General features: G+C 41.8%; 1 protein-coding gene and 1 long non-coding RNA gene across 3 annotated transcripts; one reads left to right on the plus strand and one right to left on the minus strand.

Moving 5' to 3' along the window:
- Nucleotides 1–1,840: 1,840 nt before the first annotated feature.
- EPCAM (epithelial cell adhesion molecule) lies at nt 1,841–6,902 on the minus strand. Of its 2 annotated transcripts, XM_010706489.4 has the most exons (9): nt 6,704–6,902; nt 6,268–6,372; nt 5,520–5,760; nt 5,176–5,241; nt 4,009–4,072; nt 3,500–3,601; nt 3,149–3,340; nt 2,848–2,889; nt 1,841–2,360 (listed from the first exon to the last, which is right to left on the minus strand). In XM_010706489.4, exons 1-9 carry the CDS (start codon nt 6,765–6,767, stop codon nt 2,319–2,321), a joined length of 918 nt encoding a protein of 305 aa, XP_010704791.2. In that variant the 5' UTR covers nt 6,768–6,902; the 3' UTR covers nt 1,841–2,318. The 2 variants fall into 2 exon arrangements, with proteins under 2 accessions (XP_010704791.2, XP_085074976.1); XM_085218850.1 differs by lacking the exon at nt 6,704–6,902 and having other exon boundaries at nt 6,268–6,649.
- On the plus strand, nt 6,900–16,260 carry LOC146544860 (uncharacterized). Its single transcript, XR_014881848.1, has 3 exons — nt 6,900–14,416; nt 14,905–15,011; nt 15,484–16,260. It is a non-coding gene; the product is annotated as an uncharacterized LOC146544860 (long non-coding RNA).
- The last annotated feature ends 506 nt before the right edge of the window (nt 16,261–16,766 follow it).

Here is a 16,766-nt window from a genome sequence, read left to right on the forward strand (position 1 = left end):
CCCACTTACAGAAAGCCACTACCCAAACCTGCCGCTAACATTCTTTGTGCTGAGCACAGTCTATGAAAAACTCCTTCTGTTGTGACTGCTGCTGAACATGTCACTGGATCAATCACTTTTCTGCTGAGTTTTTGCCATTTCCCTCTTCCGTTCGCCACCCTGGTTGATCAGCACAGGTCTGGGTACAGACCATCAACCTGTTATGAGCTGTGGTCACTTCATCATCCTGTTGCTTGCAGAACAGTTCTTTGACATTGCAGGAGAGATGGGAATGAGAAGATGGGTGTAATTGTTAAAAATGCAGTGGATAGGAAAGGGATGCTAATCTAAACCTTCATTAACTTAGTATCCTTCTTATGCATAACTAGCATACACAGAAAAATTGATTTTTGTTTTCATTTAAGGAAATGGATGCTCCTTAACCACTCAAAAGAAAAAAATAAATAAATCCTGTTTTACCTACAGTTAATTAGTATTCAAATATAATCAGTATATATCAATCTATCACCAGTAAATTTTGTGACTGGTGCACATGCCTGTGTGCACACATAGTACAATAGGCTAATATTAACAATATAGACAACCTTACTGAAAACCTAACATCATTTAACAGCTTATAGAATTACATGAGATTTAGCATAGCTCAGCAGCTGGACTGCACACCAAGGCAGAGAGGGTATATAGAACAGCCTTGCTGCCAATACAAGAGTTGTCAGTGACACGTACAAATGAAAGGCGGCAAGGTACTCCAGCAAATTCTCTACAGTGGGATCTTTGTACTTGGCAGGAGCAGCAGCTCAACAGAGCAACTGACACAAGTACCTCCACTTACCCAGATCTGGGACATAGACAGCTAAGTTCATAGCACCACAAAGTCAGAAGAGCCAAAGGAGTAGACACTGCTAGTAACATCAACATCCAGCACAGTAATATAACCTTATGATACCTAATGTGTTACTTAAAAAACAGAAGGTATGCTGGTGACCCATTACATCATACATAAGTAGGGTCAACACAGCCCAGCAACTTTCATATTTTATTTTGGAGACACATAGGGTATGTCTCCCATTTATAAACACAGCACATAGGTAGCAATCTCACACTAGTTTAGCATACTTTTCCTGTTTTAGGGAGGGGGAAATCAAAACAAACTACATTAGTAATCAGATTTGTCATTCAGTTCCTTATCTTGTATCTCATTATTTCTTTGGCAACAGGAGTTACAGCATCTCCTTTATAATTCAGATGCTAGATGGACTAGACACGTTTACCTGACAGTATACATTATATGCATTACTGACTGCCAAAACAAGCTTCTTCACACTAATTTCTGAGAGGTAGATAGTTTGCTAAATTTGGTCAGCCTCTGTGACAGTAAGCAGTAATAAGAGCAAAAACCGTTTAACTGTGCAACAACTTCACAATGGCTAACTATGGAAATTATGGTACAAAAGCTCTTCTGGCACTCTGGGAGCAGATACCAAGTCTACCCACTCCCAACCCTACCAGCAATTGAACGTTTTATAATAAATACTTATGTACCAATTTGAAGGAGTAGTCTACATATTCCTCAAATAGCTGTTTTAACAGCACATTTTTTCTTTTCTACAAACAATCCATATAACTATTTTATTCTTGTTACGCATGAAGAGTTGAAAATAAAGCATAAATTTCAGTATTAAGGAAATAATCTGGTTACTACAAGAGTAGGTAGCTAATACAAACTGCTCTTCGGATTTCTAGAATATTTTCACCTATGCTACTACTGCTTGAAGTACTAAACTATTGAAGTTGGCAGTATGATAGTTTATAGATCACCATTCCAACATGAAAGAAGAAGCCCGTTTCAAAAGTTTTATTGTTTTGTCATAAAAAAAAGTTACAGCTAGTTCAAGTATGTACAAATTGCCATAAAAACAAAGCCATGTTCCATTATACACGAGCCAAATTGTCATTATGACATGGCTAAAGATCATTAAAAAAAAAAAAAAACCTCCCACAGGACTAAAAGAACTATTTAAACATTTATGCTCTGGAAGCCTAGTAGCAGCAGTTGTCAGCACATCTCATTACAAAAAAATCAGGGAGTGATAGTTGGACTAGAGTAAAAATGGGGCATTTAACTCTCAACAAATAACAAAAGAAGGATCATGGTTGCCGGTCTAGGCTTCGTTTTGGTCTAGGCTTTGTTTTAACAATGATTAAGCGAACACAACTGACTCCCCTTCAGAAAGAATCTTCCAAGAGTTAAGATCCATGCCTCCCATGTTTCTGTCGTTTTCTCATCTGAATCACACTCTGTCTTCAGCTGATTTCAGTTATGCGTTCAGTCCTCTATGCATTTCATTCATTTCCTTCATCTGGGGGTGAGTGGGGAAAGAGAGTACCGTCAGCTTGACTATTCAGTTACAACATTTGGATTCCTGTATAAATACTCCGCACTTGGAGCTGAAGCAACATACAGTGGCATCATTCCATTCAGTAGGAACTGCAAGGCTCATGCAAATACCTCAAGCAATGACGTTTGTAATAAAACAGGACTAACAGTGCTTCCTGTGGATTGCACAGCCTTTGCTATAGATATGTAAAACGGTACTTGACTCCAGTACTGCCACCCGCCTAAATCCTAGGAAATGCAAATCGCCAATTGCCTCTGAAGCTACTGCAGAAAATACACGGTCGACTATAGAGATGAAAGCATGGTTACAGAATTTCAGTGCTTTTATATTCTACTTGAAAATACCTGCAGCACCTAATGCAAGCTTTTAACCTACACCAGAACTCCTGATCAAATTTGGATTCTAGCTAACCTGCCCAATTTCCCCAGATAACATCAACGAAAATTACCTCTGCTTTCACGTACTTCCCTTTTTTCCTTCTTGAGAGAACCTGTAAGGAAAGGACAGGTTAACTGTGAAGTTTAATTTTAAGTGAAGACCTAAACGTGTTTTTTCCAACACTTCACTTTCCATATAACACCCTTGTGTCATTATGGTGCATCTGTCCATCACCTCTTCTCTACTCCCCAGTCTCAAAAACAATATCAAGCACTATAGTTTACAAAAGAACACCTCTATTCAGAGTCCCATTACCCTGGTGCATTATTTCCCAAATTCCACTATTATTCTGGCAGCTTTTTAGAACTTACCAGACCAATAATTCCAGCAACTACTGCTAGTACGACGATAACAATGACAGCAACAACGCCAGCAGTCAGAGACTTCATGGAAAACTCTGGTGGTACTTCATCAACATAGTAGACCATCACATTCTCAAAAGTCAGCGCTTCATTATCGATACTCATGTTTAGCGCGTTAAGAAAGATGGAATCACCTTTTACCTAGGGACAGACAGCAAAAGAGACTTGCTTGTTCAGCTGGCAATAGACATCATCTAGGCATTCCAACAATTAATCTTGCATTAGCCAGCACACAGTAAGGCTACTGAACATAATGCAATACACACCGAGTCTTTCGAAGACTTTACCCATGACACTTACATCTTTTTCAAGGTAGTAGGCCACATCAGCTATATCCACATCTCCAGAGGATTTATCTGAGGAATTTTGCTTCAAATCAATAGTAACAGAGGGATTTTCATACTGGGGAAAAACAAAACAAAACAACCCACACCATTAAAAAAGGACTAATTTAGATCCAACTATTAAATACACAGCAAAATATTAAAAAATGTGATCCAATTTGTGAGATCACATTCTACATCAATTTTATGGTACTTCTCAAGCAAAGTTTTTATAGTATAATTCAAATTCCATGTTTTTGGTGAAAAATAATTCATATATAGACTAAGCAGACAGACATGCAACTTTCCAATCTTTAATTTCAGATACAGCTATTCAGTAAGCTATTGCTTACTGAGCTACTAGTGCTCAGTAAGCAATATTATTTTGAAAGCCTACGATAACATACTGTAGCATGGTCACACTTTCAAAGTAATCAACATTCTTTTTTGTTGTGAATATTTCACTAAAAATTATGTGCTTCTTACCGTAACACCAGTTATATAGCGTCCATCCAACATGTAACGACTGGTAATTGTATCCTTAAGAAGTCTGTAAGGATATTAAAACCATAACCGTTGTTAAAAGCAAAGTACATTTATACACAACTATTTTTCCAAAGTAAGAAAGACTAGTAGCATTTTTTCCTCCTGCAGTGTGTTTGTGAAAAGCTGACCCTGCTAACAGGTAAGCTCCAGCCCAGACTCTCACTTTCTCCCTGCTAGCAGCATGGGAGAGAAGGCAAGGTAATAAGAAAAAATCTTTTACGGGTCATGATAGTTTACTAAATGAAGTGGTGGAAAGAGGAGAGGAAAAAAAAAAGTCCCCAGCCAGTATCCAAGCAATAGTTATTCTGGAACCACTCCCCCCTCAGCCCCAATTTATTGCCAAGTACGACATTTTATGATCTAGGGTATCTCTGGTCAATCCAGGTCAGCTGCCTCAGATGTGTCACCTGCCCATCCCCAGCCTACTCACCAGGGCAGCAGAGAGAGACAAAGACCTTGACACTATGTAAGCACTGATCAGCAACAGCTCAAACACTGGTGCTTATCAGTACAGTTTCGGTCACTTCTGCTTCAAAAAAAGTTAACTCCAAAACAGCCAGACCCAGCACAACAGAGTTCTGTTAATTCCCAAAAGTGAAGTTGCACTTACAGAAAAATAAACAGTTATTGTACTGGCAAAGAGCAGACAACCTAACAGTCTTGAGAATTCACAGGAAAAGGAGCTATACAGTAGGATTTTTTTTCCCCAAGAAAATAAGCAAAATAAACTTCACAGCTACAAACACTTTTCTTGACTTATAACCTTTGACAAAAAGGTAGGATTTTACTTCAGCCAAAAACATACCTAGCCTGTTTTGTCTCCTGCTTCTTCTTCACAATTCCTCCCTCATCAGTTTAATTTTTTGACAGTTTCTCCTTATAACCTATCTTCTACTTCTTCCTCTACCAGGAGCAGTTTCCAAGAGAAGATTAATTTCCATTGCAAATGAAATTTTAAAGACTTTCATAAGTCACATCCAAGATGTCTCATAAACAAATGAGCTCACACATTTGACAATGCTTTTAAGCATGCAGTTGTTTAGAAGTACATTAGATATCTGATAGTACATGCAGATATTTTCGCAAGACCTTCAAATCATCACTTACTTTGTTAAAGACTCCGCCTTCAGAGGAGTTTTTCTCTCAGTATGCTTCATTTCAATGATGATCCACCTGAAGTAGGATGTAAATACAGTTAATATTCTTAAAAATACATGCATGTAAAGTGCAAGCTACCGTTTCTAATCCCACGAGAGGAAAAAAAAACGCACTGAGGAAAAAAAAAAATGAAACATCTTCCCTCTTCCCCATTGTTTCCAAAGAAAAAAGTGACAAGTACTTATTGCCCCATGTTCAGTCCTAGGGCATTATTCACACCGATAAACCCCATAAGGCTGATCCAAACACAGGAAGGTTTTCAGGTTACAGCACACCCTATTGAGAAGACTTACATCGTCCTGACTAACTGATTGCATTTCAGGTCTGTGTCATGTTTGTCAGTTCTTCTAACACCAGCTGTGTTCACACACCAACAGGTGGTTCCATTGCACTGCTTTGCCTTGAAGACACCAGTATTTTCACATTCAGGATCATAAAGACCATCAGTATCTTGAAACGCATCTTTGGGTTTCTCACGGCGGCCCGATTTCGTGTTTGACATTTCAGCTTTCATCAACAGGCATTTGGAAGTCACTAAAAATAACCGGAAAGTCACGTTACACAACGCCACACCACGAGCGTTCAGAACTCAGGCTGGGAAAGCACAAGGTTACAACAGACGCGACGGCACCCTACGCCATTACAAGGAAGAGCAAGTACCCAAGATGTAGGTGTGCACAACGTCAACACAGCAGGGCGATCTGAAAGCAAATGCTTAAGAGCTCTAGGCTACCTCAAACTAAGAGTAAGGTTTTGGTACAGAAGCTCTAGGTTTGACAGAGAAGTCGGGATGAGTACTGAGAAGGAAGTCAAGATTCAGCCTTTGAGACACCCCTGCCATTAGGGATAAACTGTTAAAGAGCATCCACATAAGTTACACAGTCAGAATCAGAAAGGCTTCATCACCAGCTGGTTGGCGTGGGAGGCCTGGGAGAGCCCTTCCTCCCCTCTCTATCGTTATCTCTGCCAGGAGCTCACCGCCCGTTTTCACATCTCCCCTTGAGCGCAGCCGGGGAGCTCAAAGCAGCGGGCTTTACTCACGGGTCTCGCAGTTGACGGACACGCTGGAGCCGATGGAGTTGCAGTTGCAGACGCCTTCGATCATCCTGCAGTTGGTGACGCGCTTGTTCTTTGTGCAGGTGCACGCTGCAAGAGACGCGCGGCCATGAGCGCGGCGCTCCCGAGGGCGAGGCGGCAGGGGAAGGGCCGAGCAGCCGCCCCTCGGTCCCTGAAGCGCGACGGCTCCCTTCCCGAAGCACCGCTCGCCCCAGGACCCCTCCCGCCCATCGCCCACCCGTTGAAGCCGGGCTGCCCCAAGGACGGGACGGCAGCCGCAGCCCCCCGGCGGGAGAGGGAAGCCCGGCCGCTGGGCACCGCCTCCCCCGGCCCGGCGGAGAGGGGGCGCCATTTTGTGGGGCCGCAGGAGCCGCTCCGCGGGGAGCGAGGGGTCGCGGTGCAGAGGAACGGGAGCACTCACGGTCCTGAGCGCAGGCAGCGGCGCAGAGCAGCAGCAGGAGCGCGGTCCCGCGGAGCAGCTCCATGGCTTCGCGGCGCGGAGGGACCGAGGAAATGCTTCCGAGGAGCGGGCCGGGGAGAGAGAGAGCTGTGTGCGCGGCGGGACCCGGTGTGAGCCGCCCGACAGGTCGGGCAGGTGGTGGTGTGCCGCGCCCTGCCGGCTCCGGTTACACCTGGGACGGGCGGGGGGCGGCGGCGGCACCGCCTCTCGGACTGCGAGGGCTGTTAAACCGCCGCCTCCTCCTCCTCCCCCCGCACCTGGGCGAAACTGGAGAGAGCAGGGCGGACTCGATCTCCCTTCCCTTCCCCGGCCCAAATATAGCCTCTTCCGGCGGCCCAGCAGGGAAACGAGCTGGGATGGGTGGTGGGAGCGCCCCGAGGCGCGGTCGGTGCTGAGGGAGAGGGGGTGAAACTGTGCGGCTCGGAGGTGTCGGAAGGGGATGGTATCCCTGCTGCCGGCAGAGCGAATCACTGGGAGATGGGTCTGCCTTATCTCATGGCTGTCCAGCCCTGCCCTGTTGTCAGCGCTCAGGGGTGTTCGGTATCCCCTTTGTGGTCATGCTGTCGCAGGCTGAGGAGTTGATCAGCGTTGCTCAGATTCAATAAAATTTTCCATAAACACTGAACTCTTTTAACAGAAATAATGATAATCCCTTGGGAAAAACAACCAAACAGAAAAAAAAAAGCCGAACAACTAGATCACTGATGCACAAAGAGCACACTTTCTTAAGGTTCTTCCTCTTTACGTGTATTTCAAAAACAGTATGGTAAACTCCCTGCTAGGTCGCTGTGCTTTAGGCCTGCTCTGGAGGGGGTTGCTTTGGCGCTAGGGTATGTATGCACTTTCCTCATCCAGAAAATGCAGTCAGCTTCATAGGGCACAAAATGGTCAGTAGTGTGAAGGTAAAGGAAGAAAGGCGGGAAAGGCTGCTGCTGTTTTTAGAATTGCTTTCCAAACTGTGGCAGTGATGTCAAAGTGTAAGACAAAAAGTTGGCAAGGAATACTGAAATTGATTATTTTTTGATTCTGATTTTTTTTTTTTAATGCATTCATTTCTTTGATTAAAAAACAAATACCTGGATCTTACAGAAAGATATAGCAGTGTCTTGGAAACTAAGTGGTTTTAGTGAAAGAGAAAATCAGAATAACGTGCTGCATTTGTGAGAAATCAATGAAATTTCCAAAGACAGTCGAAACTTCCTCTTGCCTGTGTTTATATTGGCTGTACAATACAAACATGTTGCCACTCCTTTTTAGGTGCAGACCTCGGATAATGAAACTGTTTAGAACCTTTGTGTGCTCTGAAAAGTAAGCACAGGGTAGCTATCTTCATGATCGTGTCTCTGCACAGCTGTGTTTGTGCTGCATCTTGGGTTTTGTATTCACTTGGTCTAAAGGGCTCTGCTGAAATCAAAGAGCTGTCTCATATGGGTCTCAGTTAAATGAGTGTTCTCAGGGGCTTGGTACAGCCTGCTTGAGACTCTTCCAGAATTTTCTTGATTTTTCTTGCAGTTTTGAGTGGCTTAATAATAGTCTTCTGGTCTAGTTTTAAGCGACTTGAATTAACAGCATCACATTAGCAAAGGGAAATCTTGGAAAGACTGGAAAATCTCAGGCATAGACTTTTCTGAGTATTGCTGTCAGATGATGTCATTCTGGTTAAAGATGGGCAGGGTCAGTAGGCTCAGAAAAGCCCATCTGATTGTAAAACTCATTTTGTATTTAAATTTATTGTTGTTGGTTTCCTTTTTTTTCCCCCCCAAAAAAAATGAAGAGTTCCACAGCCTCAAACTGCCTCCAAACTCTAGACAGGTCTTTGCTGTCAGTGTACAAAGCCACCACCTTCAGTCTCTGAAAATGGAACAGACTTAGGATATTTGTGTGTCTTGAGGAACCCTGATTCAGTGTATTTTGGCCTTTTGGGGTGACTCATTTCATGCTCGCTCAACTGCCAGCAGTAGGAAGCCCTACTGTAACTGCAGTGAAGACAGGTGCACTGTATTGCTTTCTGTAGAACAGCATTTGATTTTGCCCCAATTTGCAGAATGAATGCAGATTTCATTATCTTTGTTTCCTCAGCTTTCCAAATAGAATGAAGTTGTTTATGTGTATCGACATTGCTCAGTATCTTAGAAACAGAGGGAATTGTTCTCCATGATGTTGTTCCACAGCAAAGCTTTGGGAATGAAAGGCCATTCTCAATACCATGAATTTTAGTCTCTTTCCAGTTTATTTTGAGGAAGCTTCTCCATAGAATCAAAGCCAGTGGAGCAGGCATCTGGTTAAAATGGTAAAACAACACAAGTGTTGAAATTCCTTAATTACAGAGACATCCCAGTCAGTGTCTGGAGGAGGGGTGGGAAATACATTACATTATTCAATGTCTGTTCTAAATAAACGTTCCTCACTGTACAGCTCTCAAGGTAGGGTCTTGCTTACTGCTTACAAATAGGACAGTTTCATCAGCAATTGGAGATACCTCTTCTTATCAAATAGCTGAATGCTTATGAGGCAGTACAGTGTAGGCTAGTTGTGGTTTACACTTATTAAAGCATAATTATAGCTCAGACTTACTACAATTTAAATGCTACAAACACATTACTGGTTCTATCATGCATCAAAAATGTTTTGATCACTAGGCTTAGGGGAACATGTAAACCCATCTTTGACAAAGTTACATGATCTGTGCTTTCAGCTTTTGCTCTCCAATTTATATCTCCAGATCTATTTAGAGACTAAAGTTAGTTCACTTCCCAACTAAACTTCAAGAGCTATGGAGGCCAGTGGAAGATTTTCCATTGATTTCAGTGAACTGTGGATCAGGTCTGAAGAGATAAATCCAGTTCTTTCAGAAGCCAGTAGGAATTGGGGTGATAATGGGACCCAGCCTAGGTCTTTACCAAGTGATTTGGGTGAATGGGTTTGTGACACTCCACAGACACAGTAAATGGACAAAATCTGCTTTCAGGGAAAGTTGCAAGAATCTGTGAGTCACTCCTGAAGCACCAGGAAATGCTGGAGGTGGGGCTGTGACATGTACTGTGGTCAACAGATGGAGAGATGAGTGGGGAGAGGATGACAGGTTTCGCTGGAGTATTTGGCAATCTACCTCTAACAGATTTTTTAGAGGCTTCAAATCTGGCCAGTTTTGGGCGTGCTCTTCTGAGGATGACCAAAGGTTTGTCCCTAACAAATAGGCCATGTATTATGCCAAAGCACAAAAAACAGTGCTACTGCTGTTTGCCCACAAAATGAACAATTTTTGAAAATTTGTCATGATTGGTTAAGTCTGATGAAGTTATGAACAAGCAGAAACAGTTTTGCACTCTAGAGTGACAAGTTTTTTGTAAACTCAGACACTTCCTATTAGGATACTATTAGGATAATGTTTGTGTTCTTTTTATTTTTATTTTTAATTTTATTTTTATTTTTTTATTGCAGACTCTATTGTCTACATAGAATGAAGCCTTGAAAGGACCATAGGAAGAGACAAAACTGGAAAACTGTATATAGTGTCTTGTCCACTATGTGTTTCTGAAGATGCCAGACCTTCACAAACCAATGCATGCTCCTGCTCAAATAACTGTACCAACACTGACTTTTTTTTGAACAACGTTACATACAGGCAAGTACTGTTATGTTTATTTTTGCCTTGTTTCTAGATCGTTTTGAATACTGAAAGTTTATAAATGTAACAATGTTTGTTTGTTTTGCTGGAATTGTTGTGCACACTGGAGATGGAAATTAGATCAGAGGCAATGGCAACACTCAAAAGCCTGTCCTCATCTTAGAAGCTCGCAGCTTGGTACTCCATCAAGCTGCAAACCTTTGGCTGAAAGTAAGAGTGTCTGAAGCAAGCAGCTGTTGGTTCAGAGGTTCTTAAAACTAGACGGGGTGCAACCACAGGAGAGAAATGCTCATGTAATTAACGTGTGTTCTATTTGCATCTTTGAGGATTATAGAAACCAACCTGTCTGATACATCATGGCATCCTCACCTTTCTTCTAGGGCTTGGTCTCAGCCCCAGTGGGTGGGGTCACTAACTGACTCATCATCCCTCAGTTAACTGCCCTGGAAACACATCTTCATGACTCTTCTACCTACAGAGTATTTAGAACATCTGATGAGCATTCTAAGCTGCTTAAAATGCACAGCATGAGAAGTAAAAACTGGAGTAAGTCTATATCCAGACTACTTTGTAGCTGGGAGGTAAGCATATTCAAAACAGATTGTTCTACAGGCAGATAGCTGTCCTGTTTCTCAGTGTGGTGGCAGTATTTCCCTTGTGACCTGGAGGTGTCTGCCATTAAATCTCCTTGTGTTGGATTGAGTGTGCACAGGTCACAAGAAGACAAGCTAGAGTAGATTTGTTGTATATCAGTCAGCTAGTGCACAGTAGCAGCCTATGGACAGAGTTGGACCTGGCAGTGTGCAGAAAACATCTGTTCCTCAAAGAGAACAGGGTCACAGCAAGCACACAGGCAGTTTCCATGGAGCGGGGAACCTGCTGTAAATCCCCACCCAGTCTTGCCTCATTGCAACACGTATGTGTAGTCATACCCAAAGCAAAGGTGAACAAATAGACCGATGACACGAGCAGAAAAATCTAAGCCCACAGACATCACTTAGCAAAGCTAAGTGAGCCGCACAGAGCAGGGGTAAAGAAGTTAGGTGTGCCATAGCTCACACTGTGTGGTGAAACTGAAATAAATGGCTTTTGTGTTGAAACAGCTTTCCCTTCCTGCTTTATCCTGCATTTATTTATTTATTTATTTATTTATTTATTTATTTATTTATTTATTTATTTCTGTTTCGGTTAGCACTAGCTGCTACCAAAGTCCATCTGTTTTCCTTTGCACTTTAATTTACAGCCCTTGTTAGTCATTTTATTGCTTCAGGTTCTGAGGGAAAAAAACTTTTACAACTTGTGATTGCTGAACTCAAGCAAACCAGAGCTTTTTGACCTGGCACAGGGGGGTAATTATAGAGCCCATTGCTTCTTGGGAGGGGCATTCAATATTTAAACTGTGGCAAGTCTCATTTAACCCTTTGGAGCCTGGATCATTGGATGGCAGTGAAAAAAACACATCTTGAGGCTCTCCAGCTCACAATGTAATGCACCTGTTTTTAGCCTTTTAAGTTTTGCCTTTCTGCTATTGAACTTGGAGTTGTTTCTTTCATCACAGCGTTGGGAGGATAGGAGACAAAATACTTGCATATGAAAACATTTCTTTCCTTACTTTGGAAATTACTGCTGCGTTATTGTTGGTTAATCCTGTCATAGTCTTCTGAGTGCCCTGCTGTCAAAATAAAGTCTCTTGACAATAGAGAAATTATACTCTCTTAATTACCACTATTGTTTCATATTACAGGGGCTGTGGTCATGGACAAAGATTCAATTGTGTTCAGCAGCATAAAAACTGTATAAATAGATACCTTGTGTTTGAAAGAGTTTGCGATCTGAATTATGCAAGCAGTAAACCATGAGTTAAAGCTGAATTTAGGAATGGGGCATGAGATCAGAAAGATTTACAGAGTTTGTCCAATTACAGAATCATAAGCCAGCTAACTAGAGTCTGAAGGCTCTTGCCTATCCCTCATGTTCGTTCAAGTAATGACAAATTCTCCTTCAGAAAAATACTAGGGCGTTGTTTTGAAGGCACCAAACTTGTTATGTGTGTTATTTCCCTAGGTAAAAAGATATATTTATTTACTGGATAGTAAGTTGCCCATATCTGTCACAATATTGTGTATTAATGTGCACATATATATTAACATTAATGAGACTGCATGCGTGTTGCTGTTCACTAGACGTGAATGGGAAATTTTCAGCTAGCGTGATTTTATATAAACATTTTATTTTATTTAAGTAAAAGCTCTGGAAGTTGTTTTGGTTCAGCTACGTTTTCATTGGTAGGATCTTTGAAGCCTTGTGTTTGCTTGTTGTTCCTGAGAGGAAAGAGGGAATACCTATAAACTGAAGTGCTTGCATTTTCCAGTGTAAATATGGGTAGTCTCCACATGTGCAATATGCTGGGAGCTCTGGGGCTTGGTCAACGCACCTGCTTCTTGCTCCTGCACCTGTGCCTTGGGAAGCCTGCTGCTCTGCAGCTGGAAGAAATGGCTCTGGGTCATGGCAGTACAGAGCAGTCTGGTTCATTAGGGCTCTTTGCACAATACAGGATGAAGAAATTGCAAGAGCGCAACTGGGTAATGAATACCCATGCTTATTAAGTGCTCACTAACGTGCAAATACACAACTTCCAGTGGCTGCTGAAAGTTAAAATGTTGTGAGAGACATCAGGAGGTTAGAAAAAAATAAATCACTATATGGAGTACTGCACACTTCACGTCCTTTCCCCTTAAAGTAAACGTGCACTTAAGAGGTGGGAGCTGTTGATGTTGAGAGACACAGTGTTGGTTCCTCATTTGCCTTGCTGTGACACAATGGTGAAGACCTAGCATAGTCTCACCTGGTTTTTTTTGGCAATTAATTGGAATTCTTGAGGTAAGACTATTTTGTTTCATTTTATAACCAGCACAGAAGAGCCAATCTTTAAAAATAAATGCTTCCACTGTCTGATTTGAATGGGTTAGGTTCATACAGGATATATCCGTCTATTATAGAAGTGAACAGCAAGTTCAAACTTATGTCCTCAATATTTAATCTAGAAGTGCTGCTATGGAGCACCTGGCTGTTCAGATGCTGCGTGTTTAGACACGCACTGGATTTGCTGGTGACCTTGACATTCTTCTGCCATTTGTTGTTTTAGTCTAGGCAGTACATTTCTTACTCACTGCCATATTTCCAAATGATTTTTTAAATATAGTTCCTGAAATTCTCAGCTCTCAAGAGCTATTCTTGACCTTATGTATTAGAAAACCCTGATGAATGCTTAGAAGTTCTTTTCAGGTAAACAAAGCAGACAACAATTTCCATGTCCATCCATCCATCACTGACATACACTTAAGTGGCACTAGAGCATTTTAATTTTAATCACACGGTAGCATTTGTTGACAGCGAGGATTTATCATGAAGGCTTCTTTCTCACATCATTAGCTGCTGGTTAGAGTACCAACAGGTAAGTCATATTCAGGCTGTTATGTGTATGGCCGTAGTCCAGGAACCCCAGTTTGCTGCAATGATGTGCTGTTTCATGCAACTCCTCTAAATCCTTACTCTCCCTTCCCACATAAAGAAACAGGTTACTAGTGAGAGATGTGGATTCAGGTAGTTCATCTGTTTCTTTTTAAATTTACTGAAACTCATGTGCTTTACTGCAGCTTATATTCTAAAAGAGTTAGCATATCTCCGGAGTTTCCTTTTGAGATGAGTGCTTGCATTTCGCTTTATGTCTTTAGGAACAGAGTTCTCATCCTGAATATTTCATTTCATCTACAACATGTTTGACTGAGGCTGGGTTCCCCTGACAAGGCCAGGAGTTCTCTCTACAAGGAAGAGAACTGTTCTTTTTTTTTCTCTTATCTCATACTCAGCAATAAGAAAATTCTATAATTGGAAAAATGCGTATTTTATTGTGAACAATGATCTGTACTTAGAAGAACCATCTTCCTGACCTCCTGAGAAGAGATAGACCAGGTGTTCTTCCAGTGGGACTTTATCTTTCTCAAACAACAACAAAACCCCACTAAAAAGGATACCGGATGTCAAAGGTATTTGTTTTCCTCCTGTACAAATATTTCTTCTGCCATACTTATTAATCTACATGTAAACAACTCATTCACTGAAAACTCCTTAATTGTTATTTTGTAATTTAAAGTAAATAAACTGCCTTCCCTTTGCCTTTTTGGACCTAGCAACTGAGTAGCTATGTAACCCTGTGTCACTTAATTGGGTTCCAGTGCATGGTTACAATCTTCTTTTTTTCTTTTCTCAAAAATAAGATCCTGTAAAAATTCGAACGCGAATCTTAATCATTGTCTATAGAGAAAAGCACAGTTCAAACTGTAACAGCAGGTAGAGATGAAGGTAGCTCGACTGATCTAACCTCTTTCTTTAGGAAGGATTCAGAATTAAGGACAATAACAAAGCCAGGGTAGGAAAACAGAGAAGTGCTACGTTGTTTCTGTTTTAAGTGAAACAGTGCCCCCTGATGTTCACTGAGCTACTTGCAAATCAGAGAATAATGACTTCCTTTCAGATACGCTTGGATGAACTGTTAAACAAACTCTTGGACGCAGTAGTTAATGATATGCCAGGCTGAGAACCGGTTAGGTCCTCTGTACCGTACGCAGGATCTACAACCTGGTAAAGTTTTATTTCCTTGTTTTTACCCTGTTAAATAACTTATTATCATGTACCCAGTAGAGACCTGCGTGCAAGATACACAATTCAAGAATACAAAACAACTGTTCATTAGGAAATATACATAAAGCTTCTAGGTTAGGCATTAGTAAGCTCATCACCTCCAAAGAGAGGTCAGAGCACCTTGGCTATCCAGGTCAGCATGCAGCCCCTATGCCTAGAACAAACCCTCAGTTGGGCTGAGCTGTCAGCTCTTTCTTCCTTTTGGGCTTTTGTCCTTCCATGTCAGTGTTTCTCCATGATGCTTCAAGGTGAATGTTTGAGTCATCCCCATCCCAACAATCCTACCTTAGTCTCTAGGTTCCCACCTTCAAGAGGAGAAATGCAAAATTGCAAACTTTCTCAGAGCTTTATCTTGCAACTTCAGTTTCGTCAGAGTCTTGAGACAAAGTTACAAGGCTGGTCTGTATTACAGCTCAGCCCTGGCTCCTGGGAGGTGGGAAATCGTGCAAAAGTGTTTGCAGAGTGGATCACAATACCTCTGGAATCTGCTTTGTAACCTCCTTTTACCTGGCACTGCAAGGAATACAAATCAGAAGATGCAAAGAGTAAGAATGTATGTACTTCACAACTATTACTGCAGCTTTATGTTTTGCAGAATGCAAAACATGACAAAAGCTTTCTCCCTAGCTTCAGTGGTCTCTCGGGCTACACATATATTTCTGTAACATCTTTTTTCTTTGCCTTCTGCAGTTATCAAATGATTGGTAGCAGAGTACTTTGAGTTCCTTAGACGAAAACTATTGAGAACAAATGAGAGTGTGTGTGTGTAAAAATAAAGGTTTTTTTTTTTTTTTTAATAGAGGACAATTTATTGCAGGTGACACAACCCAAACACACACACACACACACACACACACAAAAAAAAAAAAAAAAACAAAAAAAAATCATAGAATAATTTAGGTTGGAAAGACCATTAAGATCATCAAGTCCAACCATCAACCACTACTATGCTGTAAGTGCCACATCCACATCTCTATACCTCCAAAGGCAGCAACTCTCCCGCTTCCCCAGGCAGCTTTCTCCAATGCTTGACCACCCTCTCTGTAAATAAATTCTTCCTGATATCCAATCTAAGCCTTCCCTGGTGCACCTTTAGGCCATTGCCTCAATCCTATCATGTGTCACCTGAGAAAGGAGAACAGACCTCACTGTGACCTCCTTTCAGGCAGTTGTAGAAAGAAAGAAGGTCTCCCCCCAGCCTTCTCTGAAGGCTGAAGAATTCTTTGTTGAAGAATTTGGTCTGAACTGCCCAAGTTCCCTCCGCTGGTCCTCACATCTCATTTTCTAGATCCTTCACCAGCTTTGTTGCTTTTCTCTAAATACATTCCAGCAACTTAATGTCTTTCTTGTAGTGATGGGCTCCAGCTGAACACGGTACTCAAGTTGTGGCTTCACCAGTGTTGAGCACAGAAGGACAGTCACTTCCCTTGTCCTGCTGCCATGCTATTTCTGATGCAAGCCAGAAGCCATTGGTCTTCTTGGCCACCTGTGCACACTGATGGCTCATGTTCAGTTGGCTGTCCACCAACATCCCAAGGTTCTTTCTGCTGTGCAATCATTCAGTCACTTTTCCCTAAGACTGTTATTCTTGCCTGGGGTTGTTATGACCCAAGCGTATCACCTGGCATATAGCCTTGTTGAATGATATGTGATTGGATGTGATATCTATGACTAGCTTATCCAGATTCCTTTGCA

The sequence above is a fragment of the Meleagris gallopavo genome, chromosome 2 (genome assembly GCF_905368555.1).
Source record: "Meleagris gallopavo chromosome 2, MGAL_WU_HG_1.1, whole genome shotgun sequence".
NCBI lineage: Eukaryota > Metazoa > Chordata > Aves > Galliformes > Phasianidae > Meleagris > Meleagris gallopavo.